Source organism: Emydura macquarii, unplaced genomic scaffold (genome assembly GCF_026122565.2).
Source record: "Emydura macquarii macquarii isolate MOO-44397 ecotype Brisbane River unplaced genomic scaffold, CSIRO-AGI_Emac_v2 contig_1146, whole genome shotgun sequence".
Classification (NCBI taxonomy): Eukaryota; Metazoa; Chordata; order Testudines; family Chelidae; genus Emydura; species Emydura macquarii.
Genome location: NW_027131283.1, coordinates 5,856,739 through 5,882,678, shown reverse-complemented (window position 1 = coordinate 5,882,678; position 25,940 = coordinate 5,856,739). Strand labels below are relative to the sequence as shown.

Here is a 25,940-nt window from a genome sequence, read left to right as displayed (position 1 = left end):
GACTGGGACTTCTGGTTAATAAAAAAGCAAGATAAAATAAGGAAACAACAAAAATAAGATACCTGTGTTCACAAAGGGTTCATGAACTTTTTCAGCTTTCGCAGTCTTCTGGATTCTTTTAGAGTAGGAATTGGAACTGCACTTGAGTCATTCAGTGATACTTTGCTGGCACAATGCTTTCCCATTAATGGGCTGCCTCTGGTGCAGGGAGAGACTGGTCAGAGACTGGAATGGTTGTTCATGTTGAGACTTCCTCTCCCCAAGGTGATCACTCTTGGAAATTCTGGAACTTCAGTCTTCCCACAGATTGCTTGTTTATCAAGAGCCAAGGATTCTCATTGTTATCTTTGATTCATACGATTGATTAATTTTGGTTGTTCCAGCCAAGGTCTTTGGACCAATCAGATATGAGGCCATTGTTAACAAGCATTAAGTTGGAAAAGTCCTCTTAAGCCAGAAATTAAAAAAAAAAAAGTTTTCCATATCACGGTGACTGTTGGTGTTTGACCTTGCAAAAATGAGAAATCCAAGACACATGTAAAACCTCTTTTGAGGTGGCTGGCATGGTCTTATTTGGGTGAAAGGTCTTAAGATGGTACTGTGTCAATAGTTTAGGGAAAATTCAAAATAAATCGCTATACAAATAGCTAATAGGAAAAACTCTAGGAACAAAACCAGTCAATATTAATTTATCAGCAAAAATAAAATTAATTAAAACATGACAAATTTCATCATGTCCTCTTTCTTCTCTGCTAATCTAAATATAGATAAAGCAATCTTAGTTTCTTGTGAAATCTATATTATGATAGACTAGAGAAAAGTTACTTTACAGATAATCAAGAAGCCCATTTATAATATAAAATTAATGTTATAGAAGGTCTGTATAGCCATATAAGTGATGCTTCTCACAATGGGTGAGATTTTCTCCCCACCAAAGCCATTATGGGGTTCCATAATTTGTCTTCACTGTCTATCAGAGTGTATTGCCTGTCTTGAAAGCTTCCCTGACACTACTAGCTTGGTCCCAGGTAATACCAGAATATAATTAAAATTCTTTAAATATAGACAGATTATTTCCACTCTTGGGGAAATATTTGTATCATTGGTTGCCCCACCCGCCCTGAAATGTTGGGGGAAGAAAGCTTTCGTGGCTAGCTTCCTAGTTCTTTGCTATTTATTATGACACTTGCCAAAAGCCCTGTCAGAACTGGGACCTCATTGTACTAGATGCCGTGCAAACATATAGACAGACATGGTCCCTGCCCCGAATAGCTACAGTCTAACTAAAAATAAGACACAAAGTGAATGTCACAAAGAGGAGGAGAGTAAAAATGTCCCCAATTCACCCTCCCTAGTTGTATTCCTAGACCCATTTCACATACTATTTTCTTTTCTCTGTCCCCGCATACTGCAGCTGATATCAGAGGGGGAGACCATTTGCCTGAGTTGACTAGCTTTAAAATTGCAAATCTGAGACTTGTAAGGCATGGAATAGACAAGCTAAATCTCCTGACTTTATTTCAGCAGTGATTCTTGTTTCAAGATAATTGGTTCCTGTAGTAGGTAGTGTAGAGCAATCCGAGCTAACCTCTTACAAAATTGGAACCATTTAAATGTCTAGGAAACAGATTATATGTAATTCACTCACTGCTTTTTGATTATGAAACTTTTTCAGGTCTCAAACTGGAATTGCACTGCAAACCCCGAGATGATAACATAGTTCACTTGTCACTTTGCATTTGCCACAGATTCTGGTTAAATTTTAACTAGCCACTTTAACTTTTTTTTTTCCAGAGCAAATTCGATTAAAAAATATAAGAAAAGTATATGGAAGATGTTTGTGGTATCGTTTGCTGTTGTTAAAACCACAACAAAACATAATTCCTACAGTAAAGTAAGTGTATTTTGTTTGAGTAACTTCATTCATTTAAGTTTACTGTATTTTGTAATTTTTTACATAAATTTGAAGTCTTAATTAAAGCAACTGGAGCGTGTTCTACAATAAAGTAATACTTTCATAACTTCTTTTTTAAAGAAAGGGACAATTAGAATCTGTTATAACTAATTCATAATGAAAAATTGTTATTGATTGATATCTAGTAGGGCTTGAAATTCAGAGATGCCACGGTGGGTTATAGCGTCTTCAATTCCTGTTCAGTTAACCGAGTAGACACCAACAATAATCAACAATTTGACCTGGATCCTGTCAATAATGGAGCAGAATTTTGTGGTTCCTTTCCTCAAATTACCAATACTATTGATGTCGTTCAGTTTAATACAGTACATAGGAAGATGTTCAGATGTTTTCCTTGCTTAAATGTGATGTCTGTCTTCTTATCCCCAGCTGTTTGTTATCCTTTCTCACATCTCTCTCCTCCCTTCACTTCCCAGCTGTTTAGTTTTATTCTTTTTTTTGTGTGTGGCTTTTTTTTTTTTTTTTAAAGCAGCCTCTACATCCATTATTGGGTGCAAAATATTCTATGTAAATGAGGAACAGACACACTTTCTCATTTGTTAATTTCTGCTGTATGCTTGAGGGGATTTTTGAGGTGTGGGGGTAGAATGGTGTGGAAGTGGAGAAACTGTCAGTTTTGCTTGTTTATGTAAACAGCAACAAAAAGCCCAGTCATTCAGCAGACCCATCAGTGTCCAAAGCCATTTTATAATCAAGGGTATTGGTTCTAAAATTGATTTTTGGATCTCATTATTTTATGTGGTGTCCTTAAATTTTAGTTATATAAATGACCTTCTCAAATTACCTGTAGTGTTATGTTAGAAGTAAAGAGGATTTTATGTATTTTATTTTACCCTTCATTTTCTTTCCAAACAGGAAAGTACTACTTCTTGCTGGATGGGCCCTATTTCTGTTTCTTGCATACAAAGTTTCCAAAACAGACAGAGAATATCAAGAATACAACCCTTATGAAGTTCTACATTTGGACCCAGTAAGTAATAGTTCTCTTGTTGGGTAATGCACATTACTTTACTTTAACATGTCATACTTAGTTTTACATACAAAGCAAGTTCTAAGCTGGAGGAAATATTATTGAGGGCCTCTCTGAGGGTTGAACGTGTACCTCAAGATGCAGTTAACATTTACCTTCAGAACATTGCTAGTGTGTAGTGCATAGCTACTGATGCTCCCTTATGTTAATTTTTAACTTTAATACCAAAGTCATTTAAAGTTTCTGATGCCCTTATACTTGTATTGAGTTGAAGATATCAGTTTTTATCTGTTCTGAATGACTCATATTGTACTTAACTTCCATGATAATAGCTAATGCATTGTCTGAAAAAATTTCAGAGCATAAACCAGACTTATATGGACTGTGCCAGAGAGAATATCCTTATGGGCTGAAGGCAGTCATGCATATTGATGACATAGTAGACCTACCAAGAGAAATTAGGCTGAGGTGTAAAGTTGCACAAAAGCCCTCTATGCATCTGAGAATTCTGAAGCAGTTTTGCTGATGCTGAGCGGATAAGTTGTATGAACAATCCGTATTTCATATGGTTCACATCTGCTTGTTGTGTGCTAGTCCCCTTCTTCTTAATGTAAAATAAATGGCGCAATCTACCTAAGGCTACTGTTGAGGCACTTCCTTCTTTGTTCTAAGCTCCACAGAACTGTTACAATGGGTACTTCATCCTGTTTGTAGCTTGGGGGCAGAACCAGACATGTCAATCACTGGTAGCAGGGGAATGCACTGCTTGCTGAAGTTCCTTCCCGTTCAACTTTGAGTAATTGTCCACATGGGTTCCACTTTTGGTGTGCATATCCACTAGATAACATTACAGCCTATTCCTGAGGATTCATCTACCTCTTGGGCAGAAAAATCTTGTGCTTCATATGAAGACATTTGAAAGGCATCATGGTTAATGTCCTTTCTTCTTTGAATATAGCTTTCTGGGGTGAGGGGAGGTACTTCAGAACAGTGTTTCTCAACCTTTTAAGAAGCAAGTCCCCCCTAACTTCTGAAAATTTTAATAGGTACCCCAACACTCAATATTCCACGGGATTTTATGTTTACAGACTAATGTGAGCCATATGTTGGAAGAAGGGCTGAGTATATAAGGCTGTGATATGACAGATGTCAGATCTAGTGTGGGTAGGGTTACCACCTTTACACCTCGGGTGCACAACTCAAGTATGTACCTGGGCTAGAGGTGATGTTGGCCAAAGCTAAGAGGCTTTGAGCGGCATGCCAATGCTGGGAAATATAAAATGCTGTGCCAAATTTTTTGCTATAGATTTGAGAGGAGGAAGGGGTGAGAGAGAGAGAGATGGAAGGAGGGTGAGAGAGAGAGAGAGAGAGAGACAGGAAAAGAGGCAACTGGTAAAATCTGGGGCTGTCATAGAGCAGTGAAATTGACAAGTTTTCTGGGCACTGAGCTTTGAGCCAGGGAAGGGGGTTGCCACCTGGGCAAGTTGCAGGTGGCTGGTGCCTGGCTGCCAGCCCAGGAAATGGGTGACTGCCACCCAATCTGAGCTGGGGCAGAGGAGGCTTCTGTGCCGGCTGTGACCCAGGGGTGTGGGCAGGCGGCTGTTGCCCATCTTCAAGCCAGGGTGCTGGAGGCTGTCTCCCGGCTTGGAGCCAGGGTGCGGGTGGCTGTCACCCAGCTGCGAGCCCAGCTGACAAGATGCAGGAGTCTGCCACTGGGCTCCCACCTCGGAGCTGGGACCCGGCAGGAAGCGGGGGGCTGCTGCCTGCCTCCCCCAGAAGCTAGCAGCTGCGGCCTGCCTTCTAGCTGGGAGCTGTAACCAGGTGGGAAGTGGGGGGCTGCCGCCCACCTCCCAACTCAGAACTGGGACCTGGCAGGAAGTGGGCAGCTCCCACCTGCCTCCCCCAAAAGCCAGCAGCTGCTGCTCGCCTCCCCACTGGGAGTTGTGACTGGGCGGGAAGTGGGCTGCTGCCGCCTGGCTTCTCCAGAAGCCGGTGGCTGCCACGCACCTGGGAGCTGTGACCTGGCAGGAAGCGGGGGCTGCCGCTTGCCTTCCCCAGAAGCTGGGAACTGCTGCACATCTCCCAGCTAGGAGTTGGGACTGGGTGGGAAGTGGGCTGCTGCCGCCAGGCTTCCCCAGAAGTCGGCAGTTGCTGCCCGCCTCCTCTTCTCTCTTTTATTCCTCGAGTGCACCCTGCTTGTGTCTGGAGGTACGCGTATCACAGGTTGAGAAACTATGCTTCAGAATGTGCTGCCACAGCAGTAATCTGGGGCCAGTCTCCATGTAGATAGTTTGAATCTTCCTCCTACCTTAAAGGTGAGCACTTGCTTTGCACATCTCACAGTATAGATTATAGGATATAGGGAGGAGGGGCTGATGAAAAAAGAAAATTTCCTTCTTAGTTTTGAACTTTCTTTCTAATGCCCTTCATGTCTCTCAGTCTGATCCACTTGCAGAAATTAACTAGTCTCTGAATTGAAGTCATTGGTTCTCTTTGTTCGATAGCCAAATGCAGTACACAAAGCCCAAGTATTAGAGATCCAAAAGAAGAATTGAAGTCAAGGATTGCTGCAATAGACAGAGAAGCCATCAGTAAGAAGCTAGAGCTGTGCATCGAACCTTAGATCACACTAAACACCCAGAGACAATACTAAAATTGTCTAAACATTGTCAGTGGTAGAGTGGCAGCGCCATCCATCGGTGTAGATGGCATACTTACACTTGGAATTCGCCAAATGCAAGCATTTGAATGTAGCTATCCCGTATGGTTGTATGACACAATAACAAGGATAGTAGAACAGTGGGAGTCCTGTGGCACCTTAAAAGACTAACCAATTTATTTGGGCATAAGCTTTCATGGGCAGAAATCCACTTCGTCGGATAATAGAGTTGCTGGTAGTATCAAAGCATGTACAGATTGGTCCAACAAAGGTAATGGACACTTACCTTATCTATTAAAGAGTGATAGGCCTACAAACAAGTTCACAAGGGGTTGACATCAGAATATTTTGTCACATGAGATGATCCTGTACCAATGTCAATGTTCACTGACTCTGGTGACCTGAAGATTGCCAAGGCGAAGTCTAACCTGAAGAAGCAGCTGTGGACAGAGGGGTCAACAAGACACATGTCACAAGAAATCACCTACATTGTCATTGGCGGTTCTGCAGTTCTTTGGGTAGTACAGGTGTTAGCAAGTCGTATCATCAAGGACTCTGATCAATTTCAGAGTCTACATTGAACAATAAGCTAGCAGAAGATGTATACCTTGTCTTTGACGAGACAGACTTCAGCACAAAGAGTGTCACAAGATCTAGCATAGCTACAGAAGCAAGGAGAGTGCATCAGTTGACTAAAAGTACACAGCTACCTCCATAGAAAGTTGTCTTGATGGTTACTGAAAATAAGAAACAGTTGTTTGATGTCATTTGTACAGAACTCATTCAAGACAAGAAGTTTCACTAGTGATGCGCACACTAAAGTGCAAGCTAGTCATCAAAGGCAGAGACAACACCCCCGTTGAAATAAACCAGGGAGGTGTAGTAATCAACAGAGAAGATATGGCCACCTCACATGAGGAAGCTGACAACATCCTTGTACAAAACAAATTGTGATGATTGCAAAAGAGAAATTAGTGGGACTATCCGTATTATCAGATGATACTTATGTATTTATCTTACTCTTGCACCATTATCTTGAACAGGGCCTAACGTCTTTAGTGATTATGGAATCTCCCCACCAATTGAAACACTTATAGAAAATGTAATATGAGCACATCTTCAGACATGTGTGGAAAAATGCTTTGGCTCCAGATGCACCACCCCTTGATCCACTGCAACATGAATGGATATGCAATGACCGTTTCAAGTCTGTTTCCAAAAAGTGTAACAGATGATGATGTGCTTGCTCCCAGATATTCTGAACTTAATCATGTGCTCTTGTGAGGGTGATTTACCTTGTAAATCTGAGATGTGGCTGCAGCAGTGACGAGCCAGCGTATACCATATTCTGTGGATACCAAGGAGGTGTGGTATGTTGCAATGACCTTACAAAATCCATCTTTAGTAATTGCAGATGAAAACAGACCTGTCAAGTAGTGACATGTATTACTCATATTGGGACACTCAGTTATAGTTTGAATGAGAGAAAACATTAATAATCACTTATGATGCTAAAATTATAATAATTTGTTGATTACATTTATAATTTGAATATTTTTCATATAAAAAAGTGGTCACTGTATTAAATTAAAATTGAGGTCTGTCCTATACCCAACCTTCCTCTTATACCGTGATTATTTAAATGTGTTATTGATATTGCAGATATTAAATACATGCATTTCATATATTATAATTCTTCTGCCTTGATTTTTATATGCCTCATCTCATACAAACTCTTCCTGACTGTGGTGGAGGTATGGTGAGGATGGGATGAAATGTCGGTCTTTCAACATGCTTAAAAGCAATGCTATCATCACATGGATTCTTAATGTATGGTCTTGAGATCCTAAAGCAAGTGGACTACAGTGGCTGCTGGACTGTCTCCTCTGTTTTCCCAGATTGGAATGGAAAATACATGTTTGCATAGAGCAATATTTGTCTGTTTGCTAAATCTCTGTTACAAGGTTCATATGTTAGTATATTTAGTAAATATTTTTCAGCTTTGAGAAGCTATAATAGTGGGGTTTTCCACTGGCCCCAGGCTGGCTGTCACTCTTTGCTCTGTCTTTAGCCAGCAGGGAGAAGGGGAAAGTCCCACAGTAAAGACTGTTGGACATAGGTATTAAAAACGAAATTCACACGTAAGAAGGAAATCTTCCTTTTTACAAGCCCACAATCAATTCTTACATTTTGCAGATGGATGGCAGCATTTTTCTTAACTTTGATCATTACTCTTTGATCTGACTTGTGTTCCCAGGATCTCTTTCAGGATCATGATGGGCAAGAATATTGGCTTTAGGTAAGAAGGAAATTCACTTATCTGTTCCTGGAAAATTTTCTTCTTATCAGGATTCTGTACGGTGGCAAAGGTGAAGGAAACACACAAATTAATATGGTTCCTGGAGTGTTTTGGATTCAAATCAGACATATTGTGCCAGGGAAGTTGATCACAGGCCTGGTCTGAGGAAGAATACAGTCAGGTATTAGAAGATCTCATCTCCGAAGAATGTTAATAGAAGGTGAAGATGGCCATAATAGTAACAAGCCGTGTCTCAAACAAAAATCCAATTCTTGTTGTACCTTATTAGGAATTCTGATCTCCCACGTCGGCATGTATCAGTGATCTAGATTTCATGTGATACTTCTACAATAATTCTGGGCATCCCCTTTGCAGCTCACCCTATCTCATCTGGTGGCAGAGATGAAGTTCCAGTTGCATATTCTCTGCTCCTTCAACTGGTAAATAAAGAGAATTAGATTTTTTTTTAAAAGGGATCTTTCTATTTCGGTTCAGGAAATGAGTACCAGAAATGGAGAGCATAGCATCCACCAGTTAGAACACAATGATTCACTGAGGTTGTGGGAGCACTATTTCCTCCATGAATAACAGATATGTTCTAGTCATGACAATCAGTATGCCTGACAGGGTTTTTAAATAACTGGAAAAACATGATTAGCCGTACTCCAGACAGAAATTTTCCAGTTCTAGGTGGAGCAAGGTTTTCTGTCTTTGTGGGAGGACAGATTATCTATTGGTTAAGGCATTTGCCTAGGACTTGGGAGATCTGTGTTCAATTCCCTCCTCTGCCACAAATTTCCTAAGTGACTTTGAGCAAATCACTTAGCTTCTCTGTCCCTCAATTCCTCATCTGTAAAATGGGGATAATTATACTCTGTACCTTACAGGGATGTTGAGGATAAATACATTAAAAATTGAGGTGCTGAGATACTGTGAAAATGGGGGGGAAGGCGTGCCATATAAATACCTTAGATATAGATATGCCGACCACCCGTTAAGGGGGAAGTAAAAACCAAGACAAGCAGAAGTTGGCTTGGTAGAGCGGCATCTGCACCCAGAAATATCTCATTTATTGAAAGTTAATGCAGTGTGCTGCTGATTACACAGGTAACCTTAATTCTCACGTTATTGTGTGCATAACTTTTGAATACTTGAACTTTGCAACCTGAATGTACTTTTAAAGTAGTTTGTGTGAAATTTTCTAAATATTTGAAAAAGCAAACTGAAAAAACAAACTTCACTATGTGGCATGATATTGACGTTCATTCACATGTCATCAATAGGGTTGAAACCTTTAGCTCCACCAAACAGGTCTCACCTTTCCTTTGTCAGCAAATATGTATCAAACCCACTCGCAAAGTGCCCCATCCCCCTTTAGTGCTGGTTGCGGATGACAAACTACTACTGCTATCAGTTACTCCATCAGCTCTAGTAACAGAGACCTGTTCGGTGGATGTCCAATATTTAAGAATGATCCTGCTTCCCATCCTGTAGGTACGCTGCTATGATAATCTCATTATAATGGGTCTGTGGACCTTAGCATGAAGTAGAATTGAAAAATATCTTTGTACTTACCTGAAAATTTCTTGTCTTTGAGTAATAAGGGTCACAGATCTGACATCCTGGAGAGAAATGGATCATCCAGAACAGAGATGGAAATTGACATCCAGGAATTTGGGTTTGTCATCATTAGGTGAAATTTAGCATGGTTTGTGGCAGGAGATGTACTTTTCCTCAAAGTATAGTTTAACACAATATATAAGTTAGGAAAGCAGTTTTGAATCCTCTTGGCTATGGAAGCTATCTAAACTTGAGGGAATTTTGTGGGCGTGAGACACACTGTTGCCAGTGACTGACAGGTCTGGTTCTGCCCCCAAGCTGCAAAGAAGCAGAAGTACCCATTGTAGTGGATCTATAGAATTTACTATCCAGAGACAGGAAATCTTGAAGTAAGTGAAGATAAGTATTTCCTGATCACTAGAAATGTTCAGATGAATGTTAGATATATATCAATTGAAGAAAATCCTGCTTTTTTTGTTTTGATGGATGAACAGGATCCTTCAGACATCTTCCAGCTATCAGTCTCCTGAAAATTTTCAGTGTTAAATTGCAATGCATTATTTGAATTCTGTAGGTTTAATGATATTTCCATTTTATATAATGGAAATGCTTTGAATGCATATTTTGGTATGATCATGAAAACCATTTGAGTAGAGCTCCCTATCCTTATGCTGATTGCCGTATTTTTCTGAGTCAATCATAGAGGAACATCCTTTAGAGTACAAACATGGTAGAAGAGGCTTCTTTAGGGTAATGTGTTTGGTAATACAATACTAACATGAAGCTTTTCTTTTAAGGGAGCAACTGTATTGGAAATTAAAAAACAATACCGTGCGCTGTCACTAAAATACCATCCAGATAAAGGAGGAGATGAAGTTATGTTCATGAGGATTGCAAAGGCTTATGCAGCGTAAGTTTCTGGCTGTTTCACGGAATAGGAGCTTGGTGTGGGTGGGAGGATAATTTAGGATATCACAAACACAAGCACAAATTTAGGATATCATCAGAGACTGACTTTGATATAATCTATGGATATAATTTAATTAAATACATAATAAAGGTCAATTGCTTTTCAGTCTGACACCTGGCTCATATATTATCTAACTGAATTGCTTCTAGCAGTATCTGTCAATCTGCTCTAAAAAACTTTGGCTTCAGATAGTTAATATGGTGAAATATTTTCTGTGATGTAAAGTTAAAGATTGTGTTGAACAAAATGAGTACAGTCTTGCTTTAAATTAACTTTCAGAATTGCCATAAAAGGGTAATTGATGTCCAAGTTTTGGTTTTGAAGCATGAGTGTACTATTTCTGTTAATTTCATCTGGCAATAAAGATAGACACAACTAAAGTGCAAGAGACATTGTTTCAATTCTTCTGCTTTCATCCATCAATGGAGACATTTCATTTTTGTCTCTGATTCGTTTTCTTTGGAACATTCCTCTAGTGTCTTCTTACCTGGTTTATTCTCTAGACCTTTGAACTTCATGCTGACTCATATCTCTGATGTAATGGCCTTTTCAAATTACTTCAGTAGTTTTTAAACTGACTGTTGCTAACTCCTTTTTTCCTTCACTGCAACACTTCTAGTCATTCCTCAACTAACACCCATTTGGCTTTTGATATGTTGTGTAATGAAGCCTTTGTAGACTGCATCCTCTGATGGAGGTCTATTTTCTGTATTAATAAAGGAAATATTTCCAGAATTGAAGTATGTATTCTAACATTAGTCAAACACTGGATCTTAAGATTGTCTTCATGATAGAAAGAAAATTAAGCCTGTCATTTGCTAGTTCCTTGGATGGTCTTCATGATAGAAAATTAAGCCTAACAAAGTGGCTTTTAAATAAAGGTTAAAAAGAAATGTCCTAAATGGCTTACATATCGTAAAAGGACCATTTCAGATGAATTGTGTATTAGAAATCGTCCTTAGAGTAGGTTAGGGTAATGGTCCTTAGAGCAGAGATTTTACCAGGGCCAGCCTAAACCTATATAGAATGAACTCCCACAGGAACTAAAGACCATCACAAATCTCATTAAATTCTGCCATATGTGCAAGACATGTTCCTTTGATCTTGGTTTCTCTAATATAAGCATACAGCTATGTGTATTTAAAAAAATACAAAACAATACTCCATTATACTCACCTCTCCTCCTGGGGAAAGGATGAGAGAATAAACACGTGACAGATGTTAGTCACGTTGCTTAATGCACTACGGAAACACACTCAGATGCTACGGTGATGAGCTCAATTTAAGAACCTGTTATAGGATAGAGTAGAAAAAAGTTTCCTTGTTAAATGCATTACTTAAATGCTGATTTTTATCAAAATTCTAAACAAGTGGGGTGGGGTGTTTGAGGAAAGTTGGCCCCTGCTCCAGAGGTAAAGTGCCTAATTGACAATGTGATATAATGTGATATACGTCATCATGTGCCAACAATGCCCCTCTACCATGTACATTGGCCAAACCAGACTGTCTCTATGCAGAAGAATAAATGGACACAAATCAGACATCAGGAATGGTAACATTCAAAAACCAGTAGGAGAGCACTTCAATCTCCCTAGACATTCAGTAACTGATTTGAAAATTGCCATACTTCAACAAAAAGCTTCAAAAACAAACTCCAGCGCGAAACTGCGGAGCTGGAACTCGTATGCAAACTTGACACTGTCAGACTAGGTCTGAATAGAGACTGGGAGTGGCTAGCCCACTACAAAAAATAATGTTCAGTCTTTTGACATGCACACCTTCTCATCAACTGTTGTGGCTGGCCTCATCCACCCTGATTTAATTTATCTCGTTAAAACTTGCCCTCCTCACTGTGATGTAACTCACCCATCCTTGCATGTGTATATATACCTACCAAACTGAAGTTTCCACTTCATGCATCTGACGAAGTGGGTTTCTGCCCACGAAAGCTTATGCCCAAATAAAATTGTTAGTCTTTAAGGTGCCACAGGACTTGCTGTTTTGCTAAAAACAGACTAACACAGCTACCCATCTGGAACTAATTGACAATAGTCAACCAGGTGGCCTGTTTATAAATTCAGTAATATCTTGTCTAGTTACCTCTTCTCCTACAATTTGAAATCTGTAAATTAATGACATAACCATATGTTCATGTTCTGTTACCTTTTGTCTTCCCCTGCCAACTATACCCTGTTACATCTTACCTTTAATTAGGGCAGGAGCTGTCTGACCTTTGAGTTTAAAGCACCTAGCACAATAAGGCTCTTACCTTTACTGGAATCTCTGGGCTCTGCTATAATACAAATAATCTAGCAGGAGGGAACCTGAAGTTGTCAGGGAGGAGGAAGCTTGTTTCTGGAAGAGGGGGGGTTATAAAATGTCCTGCTTATTCACTGTGCAGCCAGAGATGTGGATTTTGAGTGACACTTCTTAAAATCCATCTATTTTGTTTTCGTAGCTGCAAGTGGAGGCATATTTTGGCTAGTTTCCCAGTGTTTTAATACTTCAGTCTTCAGAGTTCTTCGATTGCTTGCTCATGTCCATTCTGAATTAGGTGTGTGTGTGCCACATGCACCGGTGCTGGAAATTTTTCCCCTAGTGGTATCCATAGGGCCGGCTCTAGCGCCCTTTGCAGCGGCGCATGTATACGCTACCGGTCCCCCTTCCTTCCACTTCCTTTCTGCCGGAACTCCGACAGCAGGGAAGGAGGATGAGTTGTGGAATGGACATAAGCAACACATCTCGAAGAACAACAGTTACGAGGTAAGTAACCGTTCTTTCTTCTTCGAGTGCTTGCTCATGTCCATTCTGAATTAGGTGACTTACCAGCAGCACCTCTTGAAGTGGGTAGGAGTTCATGGATGTGATGATTGTAGTATCGCTCTGCCAAACCCAGCATCATCCCGAGCTTGCTGTGTGATGGCATAGTGGGGCATGAAAGTCTGTATAGAAGACCATCTAGCAGCTCTACATATGTCCTATATGGGTACATGTGCCAGGAAGGATGCTGAAGAAGCCTGAGCCCTTATGGAATGGGCTGACAGTGATGCTGTCAGTGTTGCAGGAATGCTGAGACGACACTGCATGTCCCTTCATCTAGTCAGCAATCTCAATGAAGAGCTGTGTGGAGTGGCAAAAGGGCATGGTCCTGTCGATGTAGAAGGCTAGGACCCTCCTTACATCGAGAGAGCGGAGATGCCTTTCCTCATTGGAGCTATGAGGCTTTGGACAAAACTGGCAGGAAGATGTCCTGGTTAACATGGAAGTTGGAAACAACCTTTGGCGGAAACATGGGGTGAGGATAAAGCTGGATCTTGTCCTTGAAGAAGATCATGTATGGAGGCTGTGAGATCAAGGCTTTAATCTCGGAGACCCTCTGTGCGGAGGTGATTGCCACCAGGAATGCTACCTTCCAGGGCAGGTGTGTAAGGGAGCAGGAAGCCAACGGTTCAAATGGTGCTGCAGTGAGCTGAGAGAGGACAAGGTTCAGGTCTCATGGGGGAACTGGGTCCCACAGTGGAGGAAAAAAGCTTCTCTAGGCCCTTGAGGAATCTGGCTACCATCTCATGGGGTGAAAAAACCTTTGCCCTGGGGAGTGCATAAGTGCTCTTGGGTGAGGATAACGCCAACATGTCTTTTATAAGGGAGTGCAACTCCAAACCACTTGTAGGCATGCGTCAGTTCTCCAGAAAGGGTAATATTTTTGAGTTTAACACACCCAGCCTACATACCACCCCCATCATATATAATTTGAAAGCTTATTTTATGTATGTTTAGATGAGGTATGTTGTGGAACTGTCAAGTGGTGCCATAAGCCTGTAGGCAAGGTGGAACAATGGTACCCAAAATGTCATTTTTTGCGCAGTGCTGCAATATGACTGACTACAGTTTTTACTGTTTGTTAGTTTCAATACCTTAATATGGTTTTTATTTGTCAAAGCTACCAAATGACAATGTATTAAAAGATTTGCATTGTTTTTTGCATGCGTGAATATATTTTTAGAAATGATTAAACTGTTTAGCATGTGGCAAAATTGCAAGCACCAACATTTTGCGATATGAAATGTTTTCATATTGCATATTCTTGTCAAAGTATCTCACAAGTGATTATAATAGTTTTCTGTATTTTCAGTTGCAATTTGCTGACCAGATCAGTCAGTCTCATACTGAAGGTTGTGCACCAGTAGCATAAGATTGTGTGCCCAAAGTTTGTATTCGATAGTGGGTAGATATAAATGTAAGTTAATTCCTAATGTTTCTCCATTTGTAAGATTTGCTACTTAAAATGTAACATCTCATTTGCATGTAAGTTTTTTTTGTTTTTTTTTTTAATTTTTTTAATTTCATATGCATAGAATCATAGAAGATTAGAGTTAGAAAGGACCTCAGGAGGTCATCTATTCCAACCCCCTGCCCAGAGCAGGACTAACCTCAGCTAAATCTATACAAAACTAGCCTTTGAAATATTCTAGAAATTAGCTTTTTAATTCAGTGACACTTAAGTGCAGGTCAGTATTAATGTGAGAATAAACCATACACAGCTTCATATTGAGCTTCAAACAAAGTGTTCACTAAACAAAAATGACAATTTTGATACAAACATATAGATCTAATTTATATCTAATTTAGTACAAGTCTGTATACGTGTTCAAATGAAAAATGGTGGTGGTGGTGGTACCCATGTAGTTCCAGTGTTTGACAGATGTTGGCTGATACTCAAAGGTATTTGAGTCTGAAGACATTGAGTCCTTGCAACATGTCATTAAAGAGCTTAATGATTCTGTAACTCAGCATATGCTATTACTAATGGAATTTCAGACTGAGGATAAGCCCAGTTGCCTACATTCAGGTTCTGGGATCATTTTCTTCAGGTTATGCAGAGGCTATTTTTAACTGTCTATGCAGAGTGAAAGGGATATTGGAAACTTCACTGATGTGCACCTGTAAGCTTCCATAATCCTTTACTGCAAACAGGCCCTACTATGCCACTTGGATACCAATGTACATTCTTGATATGTTAAATCTCCTTGAAGTACACAGTACCTTTGAATCTGGGGAATTTGCTGTACATCAGACTCCTGGTTCTTTCAATGGAATTTGGAGTTATGTGGGAACAGAAAACTGTCAACAAAGACTCAGAGGGCAGCAATGGGATTGTAAGATTGACAAGAAAGAAGCCAGCCCTTGTCAGATGGACCCTCACAAAACATTTTCTGAATGAATGTGCAAAAACTGAGAGAGAAAAAAGTGGCCTAACAAGTAGTAGTGAAGACAAAGTCCACCAACAAATCCTTGCCTCAGCACTGCAGAGGGATGAAGAGCTTGTTACAGCTCTTACCAACAATGTCATCAACAATATGACAAACCCAATTTTCCTTGAAACACATCCAGAGTTACTTAACATCATATCTTGTTGACTGCATGTAACATGACATGTACCAGAGTCTCTGCTGAAAATAGCCATGTTGGCGAAGAACAAATGAAGAGATTTGTGAGAGGTGTACTCAGTTCTATTGGGACACGTAGCTGCTTCAGCTCAGTCAAGAAATCAGAACGTTTGCTGACGTGGGCAAGAAGATCAAGTTTTGGCAAGTCTGGCAAGGGAGGAAAAAATCACAGCAGCTATCAGTCCAGAAATTTTCTTCCTTAACAAGATGCAGATGTGTTTCAATGGCAATTGTTTTTAGTCACCCAATAGGACCTGTGCCTATGTCCATCTTCCAGGCTGATGAAACAAAGAGAACAAAGAAAGCTGAAGTAGAGCATCAGCTGGAAGTGCAAGCTGAAAGAATCCATGAGCCAAGAACATGCAACAAAGAAACCATAGTGAACATTAGAGATGCCATAGCTGCCATATAACTTGCTGGCTGGAGACAAATTCAACACATTTGATGAATTGGCAGCTGAGTACATTAGGCAGGTCCTAAAATGATTTGACAAAGCTAATTCTGTAATCAGTCTTTGACAGATGTCAACAGTATCTCTGTGAAAACTGCAGAAAGACATAGCTGGACGGGGTCTAAGGTTGGGATGCAGGTAAACCAGGTGATTGGAAAATGCTCTGTGCCTCCATGGAAAAAGATTCTAAAGATGGCATCCAACAAGCAGTCACTTGTGAAATTCCTCTGTGAATGTATGATTCAAAATGCATCTGAGTTTGTAGGAGCACACAATGCAAACACTCCTCCTTGCTGGAGGTTTTTTCAATGGTGAAGTAGCAAAGTCCCTCACCAGTAGGTGTGTTGAAGAAGCCCAGGACTTGTACAGTATTCAAGAGAAAGCAGACACAAGGATGCTTCTGCATGCTGTATATGCCAATATGGTTTTTGGGTCTCTTGGTGTCAAAAGAACAATAGTAATTAAGTCACCTGAAACATGTTTTGGTCCTTGTTCACTGCTTTCCAAAAATGGAACATGCTGCTAACATATGGATTGAAACAGGCATAACTACCAACACAAATGACAAGTGTCACTTTATACCTGTGCATGTGATTTGTGACACATCCACTCCTGACTTCTGCAACATATCTCCTGCTGTATGTGCACTAACAGGATTCGATGCTGTCATCCCTATTTGGTATGGGGGTAAATCTGTGCTTAATGTTGTCAAAACAAACTGAAGTTGCCACATTCAGAAAGAGTGCTGGGCATGCCACAATTTCTGCAGTAAGGAAGTTAGTAGCAGTGCTGTATGAACAGAATGAGAAAGAAAAGGAGACCCACAGAGACCTGAATTGCTCATGCTTCAGTCTAGCCATCTAAAAGAACAAATCATTGGCCAGACTCCCACCATGTAAGGATAGTTTTGAAGAGCATGTCGAAAGAGCATCTTGGCAAACAAAGATTTGGATGTCTTTGCACATAGGTAAATCAGATATTGGATTGCCATTGCAACATGGATGGAAAATGTGGATGAACTACTACTTCCTGTATTCTTCAAGAGTCAGTGGTCTCTGAGATTCTACAAGACACATTTGTGCCTATGTAAGTGAATGTTGCCGCACTATTGTCAGAACATCCTTCCCTTCACAGAAATATGTATATGCCAAGGCAATGAAGATTGTAGAAACTCACACACTCTTGACATAGATCATAATGATGAATAAGATGATGATAATGTTGACTAAAATGTTGCCAGTGCTATTACAGTTCAAGGGTACTTTTCCAAATTTATTAGATTATTTTTACCCTTTTGTTGTGATGCTTTGAGGTTACAAAGAAATCAGATTTTATGGTTTGAAGTAATTAAAACAATCAACGAATGCAAATATTTCAGAATGATCATTTTAATGTGTTGATATAGTTTATCCCTGTTTCTATGGTAACAGCACCACTTGACAGCTGTACATCATACTTCATCTTAAAGTAGACATAAAAAGCTTTCAAATGATGTAGGGTGTGCATGTGTGTAGAGAAGGTATGTTAAGTCTAAAAGATCGGTGGTGGCTGCTGCTTGCCTACTCAGTTTCTTTGCTATATTTAGTTAATAGTTTTCACCTCTTTGTGTTCTTGAGTATTTCCTCCAGTTTATCACCTCTCATCTTTTGTATGCAGTTATTTATATTGCTATAGTGTAGATTAGAGTAGTTTAGAGGTCACCTGCATTGAGTAATCTTCTTCCCCCCCACTCCCCCCCTCGGACTGATGTGTCCTAACCCCTGCAGGGGCTTTAAAACGTGTGCATTCTGCTTATGTTCATTTTTGTGGAAGAGACCCAAACTGAGTCCCAGTGTATGATTTGACATGCCTTAACTTTAAAGCAAAATTATCTCCCACCAAATTAACTTTTTTATGATAGAATCTTAGGGTTAAGGGTTCCTTCCCTAGTCCTTCAAAAATTATAGGTGTTCTAATCTAACATGTTATTTTTTTGCTATTATTGAGTCTCTTTATAGTTCTATAACTGGAAATCAGAGCATTTTATCTTTTCACCTGCATGGAATTGGAACAAAATAAACAAACTTTACTTTGGTCTTGTAGATAAGGCTCTGTGCTGGGACTTGATACCTGTATCCAATTCCTAGCTCTTCACAGTCTGCCTGTGTGATCTGGCCCTATAACTTACTCCCTTTGTGTCTGAGTCTATAAAATGGGAAAAATAATCCTTCCTTTGTCTTATTTGTATAGATTGTAAGATCTTTGGGGTTCAGGGACTGTCATGTATCTTAAATGATGGGGTCCCAATTTTGATTGGGGCCTCAAGGCGCTTTTTATAATCTATTACTGTTGATTTTTGTTGTACTGATGATCGACTGTTACATATTTTTACAGAAGAGGGAAATGTTTATCAAACAGCAAAAATCTTCAGATTTATTTTGCTCTATTTATCTGGTATTGTTTGGACAGCTAGGATTAACTTCCTTGGATTCTGTCTGCATAATACTAAATCAATAGAACTTTATGGCTGAGAATTTAAACACGTCAAGATAGTTTGTTTTCTGAATGACTAGAAGTCATATCCCTTGCACATACTTCATTTGTATTAGTGTATACACTGGCTAATTTGTCTTCATATAAATTGTGCAGTGGGACTGAGTTTTGGTTGTGCGGGAGCCATAACCTTGAAATTCTTGTCTTGTGCATTTAATTTCTCAACCATTAACATAGTTTATGTGCAGTGTGAGTTTCAAATGGATGGGTCTCCAGATGAATGTATGTAGCTGAAGCTTTGGAGCCCAGTGTGGCTCTTCTTAAAGAGAGAGAAAGTCATAAACCATGTACATGAGTTTCACACACACACAACTTTATTTTTAAAATTAGATTTTTTTTCAGGTCAAAGGAACTTGTCATCGAGCTGCAGAATGGCCTTGAAAAGCTGTGTCTGATAGGGTTGCATGAGTAATCTTGCATGAAGTTGATCTTAACACTCCATTCTCTTTAAGGCATTGCCTCAGTTCCTTCTCTGTAGCAGAGAGCTAGATGGAATTCACCTTCATGTCCTTAGGATAGATCGTTGCAGCCTAGTTCATTCTTTTAATATTTGTAAATAGTTTGTGTTAGTGCAGAATAGAATAGCATGGTATGCGTAGCTGCCTTTTTGAGGTATTCTGAACCCCCTAAATATGTCAAGAAATGCACTTCCTGCTCTTCAGTAATTCTGGAGACAGATGCTCATATTTGATATCTTATGCCTGGGTGAGCCCCGCTCAGTATCTCGTGCAGTTTGCCAGTCTTTATACAAGAAGGGAGAGAGATCTGAGGCATACTTGGTTTCTCAAAGCCTACAACCTATTACTCTGGAAAATCTCTTGGTAGGGACTAGACCAGCCTCCATGTCAAGGTCCACTAACGCACATCCCAGGGGAGAAATTTCATCCTAGAGCTCGGCACCACTCTCCATATTGGGCCAGAAATCTGCCTCCCTAAGCCAGTCCTCTGGAATGGACACTTTTAGCCAGTGCCAGCTAATCCAAAAGTTGCATCAAAAACCTCACATGGATGGAAGCCCTCATCAATCGTGAAACAAAAGAAAACCCCACATCTGCTCAGATTACTCACTGGACACCAATGTTTTATGCATGATCTGGTATCTATGCTCTGGCTCCACTTTTGCAGGTCTCTCCTGCAGTCCCCCAGAGTGAGAGGAAGGAGAAAAGGAAACATTTGGACCCCCTGGGCAGCCATTAGCATCTTAATCATCATCATTCCTCTTATCCACATCTGATAACATGAGGATCCCAACTAATGTCACCTGCCCTGAACACTTCCTTTTGAAGCCACAGGTTTGATGTCTTATAAACCTGGATAATTCACCAGTGCAGATAACACCATCAGTATCTTCATGTGTGTGTGGGGAGGGGGGGATCTTCTATCAAGGCTATCCCTCTGCATGCTGTTTGACTTGACAGTTACTGACTTTGCTGGTCTCCATCCAGAATGTCCTTGGGGAGCATGGGATCCCTTTGGAATTTAACCTGGAAGGACCACTACCTTTGTTCAAGAGAACCCAGTCCCCTTCCTTTACCCAAAATGCAGATATTCTGGAGGGTCCTTGTTCAGGGCCTTCTCCAGCTCCTTTTGTGGCCGTACAAATCAGGACTACCTACTGGAAGTTGCCAAGTCTCACCTGGTGCTGAACTCATACTTTTATTAACACAAGCATCAAAGCTCCTTACAGCATCCTTTCTTTTCTTGCCACCGCTGCCTCCACTGGTGATCATTTTTCAGTTGCTGCCAAATTCAGCACCATTGGATCCACAAAAGGAAGTGCTTCTTCAATCAGATGAGTGGGATGAGACTCCCTCACCCCTTAAGGGACGACATGAAGTTTCTGTTGAAGAATATATGAATGGTACCTCACGGGAGGATCAGATTGACACTCATCGTTTTCTCCACCTGATAATCAGAGAGAGTTCCCAGTGCCTTTGGAGAGAATGGCTAATAACCCTCCAGTGTCAAGTGGATGTGTTGGCACTGGAGTCACCTGATCCCTTCTTTGATATTTTCCTACTACAAACCAAAGAGATGCAGGTCATCCCTACCATTTCAGATCGCCTAAATCTGTTCGAGGATATCTTGCGCTCTCCTTTTTCTTTTCCACCAGTTCCCAAGGGAGCTCATACGATGTTCAGTGTGCCAAGTGAATGGCATCAGTTTCTACTCCAGCACCCTGGAACTAATTCCATGATGGCTTCACAGCAAAGGAAGCAGCCAGAGGTGGTAAGGCTTCTCACTAACCCTTCAGAAAGAAAAGAATGCAGACTAGGTGCCTGGGCAGAACAATTTAAGAAGGTTCTCTGCTTAAAATCTGCAAGCCTCAGTCCTGAATCCCAGGAAAAATATTAGATCTTCCTTTCAAAGACACAAGCCTCTTCGGTGACAGGACTGATGGAACTGGAAAAAATTGCCACTAAGGTCACTACCATGTCCGTGGGCATGGTCCAGTCCATGTCCTCTATCCAAAGGAGAGCTTCCTACCTGTCACTTCATCTCCAAAGGCAGTCCCTGTCTCTGAAACAATAGGGTATGCAACTTTGAAAGGGTGGTGTTTACCTTCTTCCAAACTGGTTGTTAGCAAACTGTCATAACAGTATAGGAGTATACCTTCTCCATATTTCAGCTCAGCCTGCGGCATCAGTTTCCAAGCAGTGGTTTTGATGGGATGGTTAAGAGCTGCATGATAAAATCTATTACTGCTCCAATCCTCCCTCCCTTCTCTCTCCTATTTTTACATTGTCTGGTGCTGAATTACTTTAGATTGTTAGGTAGTAGACACAATCCATGATGGTTACTCCATACAGTTCTGCACTTCTATTGCGAAGAGTGGCCCAGAACCTAGGACTCCAAGCGGAAGAAGGACCCTATGGTGGATATCTTAGCACAAGAGGGCCCCTCAAGGGTGGCACTGCCCCCATTAAAAACGTCCAGAATACCACCCAGAACGTTGTGGCAGACACAAGCTTCTATCCCCACTACAGCTAAGGGGATAGAAAGAAAGTACTTTGCATCCTCCAAAGGGCATGAGTTCCTCTTTACCCATCCACAGCCAGGGTCATTGATGGTAGCAGTGGTAAATGAGAGAGGCAGGAAGGGGATGCAAAGCCCAATGCCCAAGTCCAAGAACTCAAGGAAGCTGGACCTCTTCAGTGGAAAGGTGTGTACTCCACTAGGGGGCTCTAGCTTTGCATCGCAAACCAACAAGTGGTATTGAGCCAATATAATTTTAATTAAGGGAGACCATGACAAGGTTCAAAAAGCTGATCCTGGCCAACTACAGATTGGAATTTGGAGTGGTTGTGGAAGAGGGCAGGGCAGTGGCAAGGACTTCATTGCAGACTGCCCTGCACGTGGCAGACTCGGCCACGCAAACCATGTTGTCATCCGTGATTGCCATGGGAAGGAACTCATGGCTGCAGGTGTCGGGCCTCCCCCCAGAGGTCCAGCAAGCAATTCAAGACTTGCCATTTGAAGGTTCGGTGTGTTTTCGGAGCGGACGGACTCCAAACTCCATAGGGCAACACTGAAATCCTTAGGGCTTTGTATGCCATCCACCCCAAGGAAGTATTTTAAGCCACAGCCTACTCAGCAGTTCTATCCTGTGCAGCCTAGGCATAACTACTCTAAGGGCAGAAATAAGGCACAGGATGCCTCAACCTTTATTCAACCAAGGCTAGGGCTTGGTGAGGCAGTCCTCCAGATTCAAGCAGGCATTTTGAGGGTGCGCCTGAGGCTGGCACACCAGACCAGATCCTGGATCCTTGTCCTGCTTCCTGAACTATTTATCCCATTTTTATTGTGCATGGGCTCAGATAACCTTGGATAGATGGGTGTATGGTAGAATTGGGATACTCTCTTCAATTCTGTACCTCCCCTCCCTCTTAGCCCTCTTCAGGGACCCTTCTCATGAGCAACTTCTTATGCAGTAGGTGCAAAGAGCAGGAGCAGTAGAAAAGGTTCCTCAGAAACTAAGGGGAAACAAAGGTCAAAAGGGGTCTCAGACCCTTTCTTGACCTGCGAAACCTCGACAGTCATGGAGAAACTGAAATTCCTCATGGTATCCTTGGCCACCATCATCCCCTCTGGATCCGGAGGACTGGTATGCTGCCCTTGACTTGCAAGTGTATTGCGGTTTGTCACTACATTTTAAGGAGATTACAGGTACAAGTGTTCCTGTATCTAGATGATTGGCTTGTTAAGGACCGCTCCAAGGAGCAGGTGGAGGAACATGTCAAACTGATATGGTCGACCTTCAATAGACTGGGTCTACAACTAAACGTACTCAAGTTGACCTTGTCCCCTACCCAAAGAATAGAGTTTATAAGAGCAGTCCTAGACTTGGTTCAGGCCAGAACACTTCTGCCAGAGTCTCATTTCCAGATCATTTGTTCCAAAATAGAGGATCACAGATGTTTTACTACCACGATGGCATGGAGCTGCTTGAAGCCTAGGTCACATAGCCTCCTGCATGTATGTGGTCCAGCACACGAGGCTGCATCTCAGACCTCTTCAGGCTTGGCTGGCATCAGTATTCTGGCCCAACAGTCTAGACAACGTAGTTTCACTTCCCCCTTGGGTCGTCAAGTCCCTTCTGTGGTGGCTCAACCCTCAATTGGCATGCGTGGGAGTGCCTTTCTCCAGACCCCAGCTGTCATGTCTAGTCATGGGCGCATCAGCGCTGAGGGAGAGAGCACATCTAAGAACCCTCAAAGCTCAAAGTCTCTGGTTTTGAGCAGAGCTGTTGCTCCCTGACATTGATGTGGAGCTGAAAGCGGTTTGCCTAGCATGCCAAACCTTCCAGTTCCATCTACAAGACAGATGCATATCAGTCATGATGGATAATACAACAGCAATATTTTATATAAACATTCAGGGTGGATTCCCTGTGTCAAGAAGCCCTCAAGCTGTGGGATTTCTGCATAACTCATGCCATACAACTCGAGGCATCTTACTTCTGTGGATTCCAGAACAAGCTGGCGAAGCATCTCAGCAGATCCTTCCGCTGTCACAAGTGGTCTATTCACCCGGATGTTATGAACAGCATCTTCCAACAGTAGGGAGTTCTCCAAGTAGATCTGTTCACAACAAGACTCAACAGGAAGTGTCAACATTGTTCATTCTTGAGCCACAGCCTGGGCTCGATCATAGATGCGTTCCTCCTTCCTTGAAAGAGCCACCTGCTTTATGTATTCCTGCCTTTCCCGCTTGTTCACAAGGTCCTGCTTAAAATAAGGAGGGACATAGTGTCTGTCATACTGATAGCCCTAGCCTGGCCCCGACAGCATTGGTATATGATACTACTGGAACTGTTGGTAGTCACTCCAATTACCCTGCCTTTGGTGCCAGACCTAAGCATACAGGACTACAGCCTCATCCAACATCCCAACCTCAGTTCTCTCCATTTCATGGTGTGAAAGCTTCATGGATAAATTCCACGGAGTCTGCATGCTCAGGGCCTGTCAGAGATATCCTCCTCAGCTGGGCTATGTACTTGGCCAAGTGGAAGAGGTTTTCCTTTTTTGCAATGCAGAAGGGCACCCCTCCAATGCAAGCAGCATTACCCTTCATTTTGGACTATCTGCTGCCCTTGAAGCAGGTAGGTCTGGCAGTGTCATCCGTAAAGGTGCATCTAGCAGCGATCTCTGCATTTTATCCTGGGGTGGATGGTCGATCAGTCTTTGCTAATCCGTCAGTGACCTGTTTTCTCAAGGGCCTGGACAGGCTTATACCCGTTTGCCATCCAATACCAGCATGGGACCTTAACCTAGTGCACCCCGAGCTAATGGGGCCTCCCTTTGAGACCTTAGCAACATGTTTGCTCCTCTACCTCTCATGGAAGGTGGCATTCCTGATCACAATAACCTCAGCTAGGAGAGTGTCTGAGCTCAAGGCTCTGAAATCCAAACCTCCATACACAGTGTTCCATAAGGATAAGGTTCAGTTGCGACATCTGGCCTTCCTCCCTAAGGTAGTATCTTAGTTTCATACTAGCCAGGACATCTTCCTCCCAGTATCCTTCCCTGGGCCACATACCAATAGCAGGGAATGAAATCTCCATTCCCTAGATGTCAGGCGGGCACTGGCTTTCTATATTGAAAGGACAAAACCATTTCGTAAATCAAACCAGTAGTGGACAGGATGAGGAGTTTCCCGGTGTCATCCCAGAGGATTTATTCGTGAATCATGTCCTGCATTAGGACTTGCTATGACCTGGCAAAGGTGCCAGCCCCAGCACTGACAGTGCACTCCAGGAGGGTGCAGGTCTCCTTGGTAGTATTCCTGGTGCATGTCCTATATGCAGATCTGCGGGGCTGTGACATGGTCATCAGTCCTCACATTCACCTCGCATTATGCCATCACCCAACAGGCCAGGGATGATGCAGCATTCAACAGAGCAGTGCTTCAATCAGCAATTCCGTGAGCTCCAACCCCTCCTCCTCTGATCAGCTTGAGAGTCACCTACTTGAAATCGACATGAGCAAGCACTCAAAGAAAAAAACATTACCTACCTTTTCATAACCTTTATTCTTCAAGATGTGTTGTTCATGTCCATTCCAAGACCATACACCTTTCCCTCTGTTGGAGCCAGCTGGCAAGGAGGAACCAAAGAGATGGCGGGTCAGCAGGGCCTTGTATACAGTGCCATGGAGGCGAGACTCCAGCGGGGCTTCTTCATTGACCCGACAGGTACCACGTGGGGATAAACTTTCCGGTGACTGTGCACGTGGTGCACTCACACCTAGATGGAATGGATATGAGCAACACATCTCGAAGAACAACAGTTACGAAAATGTAGGTAATCTGTTTTATCCAATGCCAGGGCATATTCAGCTACCTGTACGTGTGTGAGTGGCTCCTAAAGGCCACTTGTCAGTAGGATCTCTCTTCTGCAGTACCTTACATGTTCAACCTCCTTGTAGTCTCTGCTAATCAGCTGAGAGAAATCCTCTTTCCAGTCTGCACAGAGTTTTACCTTCATCGGTGCAATTCTAGAGTCCACAAGTCAGGGCCTTTCTTCCAAAAGAGATTCCTAAAAATAAGACTCCTTGATAGTCCTCAAATACCCATTAT

General features: G+C 41.8%; 1 protein-coding gene across 1 annotated transcript in view; it reads left to right on the top strand.

Moving 5' to 3' along the window:
* SEC63 (SEC63 homolog, protein translocation regulator) overlaps positions 1 to 25,940 on the top strand; it is a 130,222-nt gene that overhangs the window by 24,389 nt on the left and 79,893 nt on the right. The window contains exons 2-4 of the mRNA XM_067546560.1: positions 1,795 to 1,894; positions 2,831 to 2,945; positions 10,261 to 10,373. Coding sequence (XP_067402661.1) covers positions 1,795 to 1,894; positions 2,831 to 2,945; positions 10,261 to 10,373 — 328 coding nt within the window. The remainder of the gene's footprint in view (positions 1 to 1,794; positions 1,895 to 2,830; positions 2,946 to 10,260; positions 10,374 to 25,940) is intronic.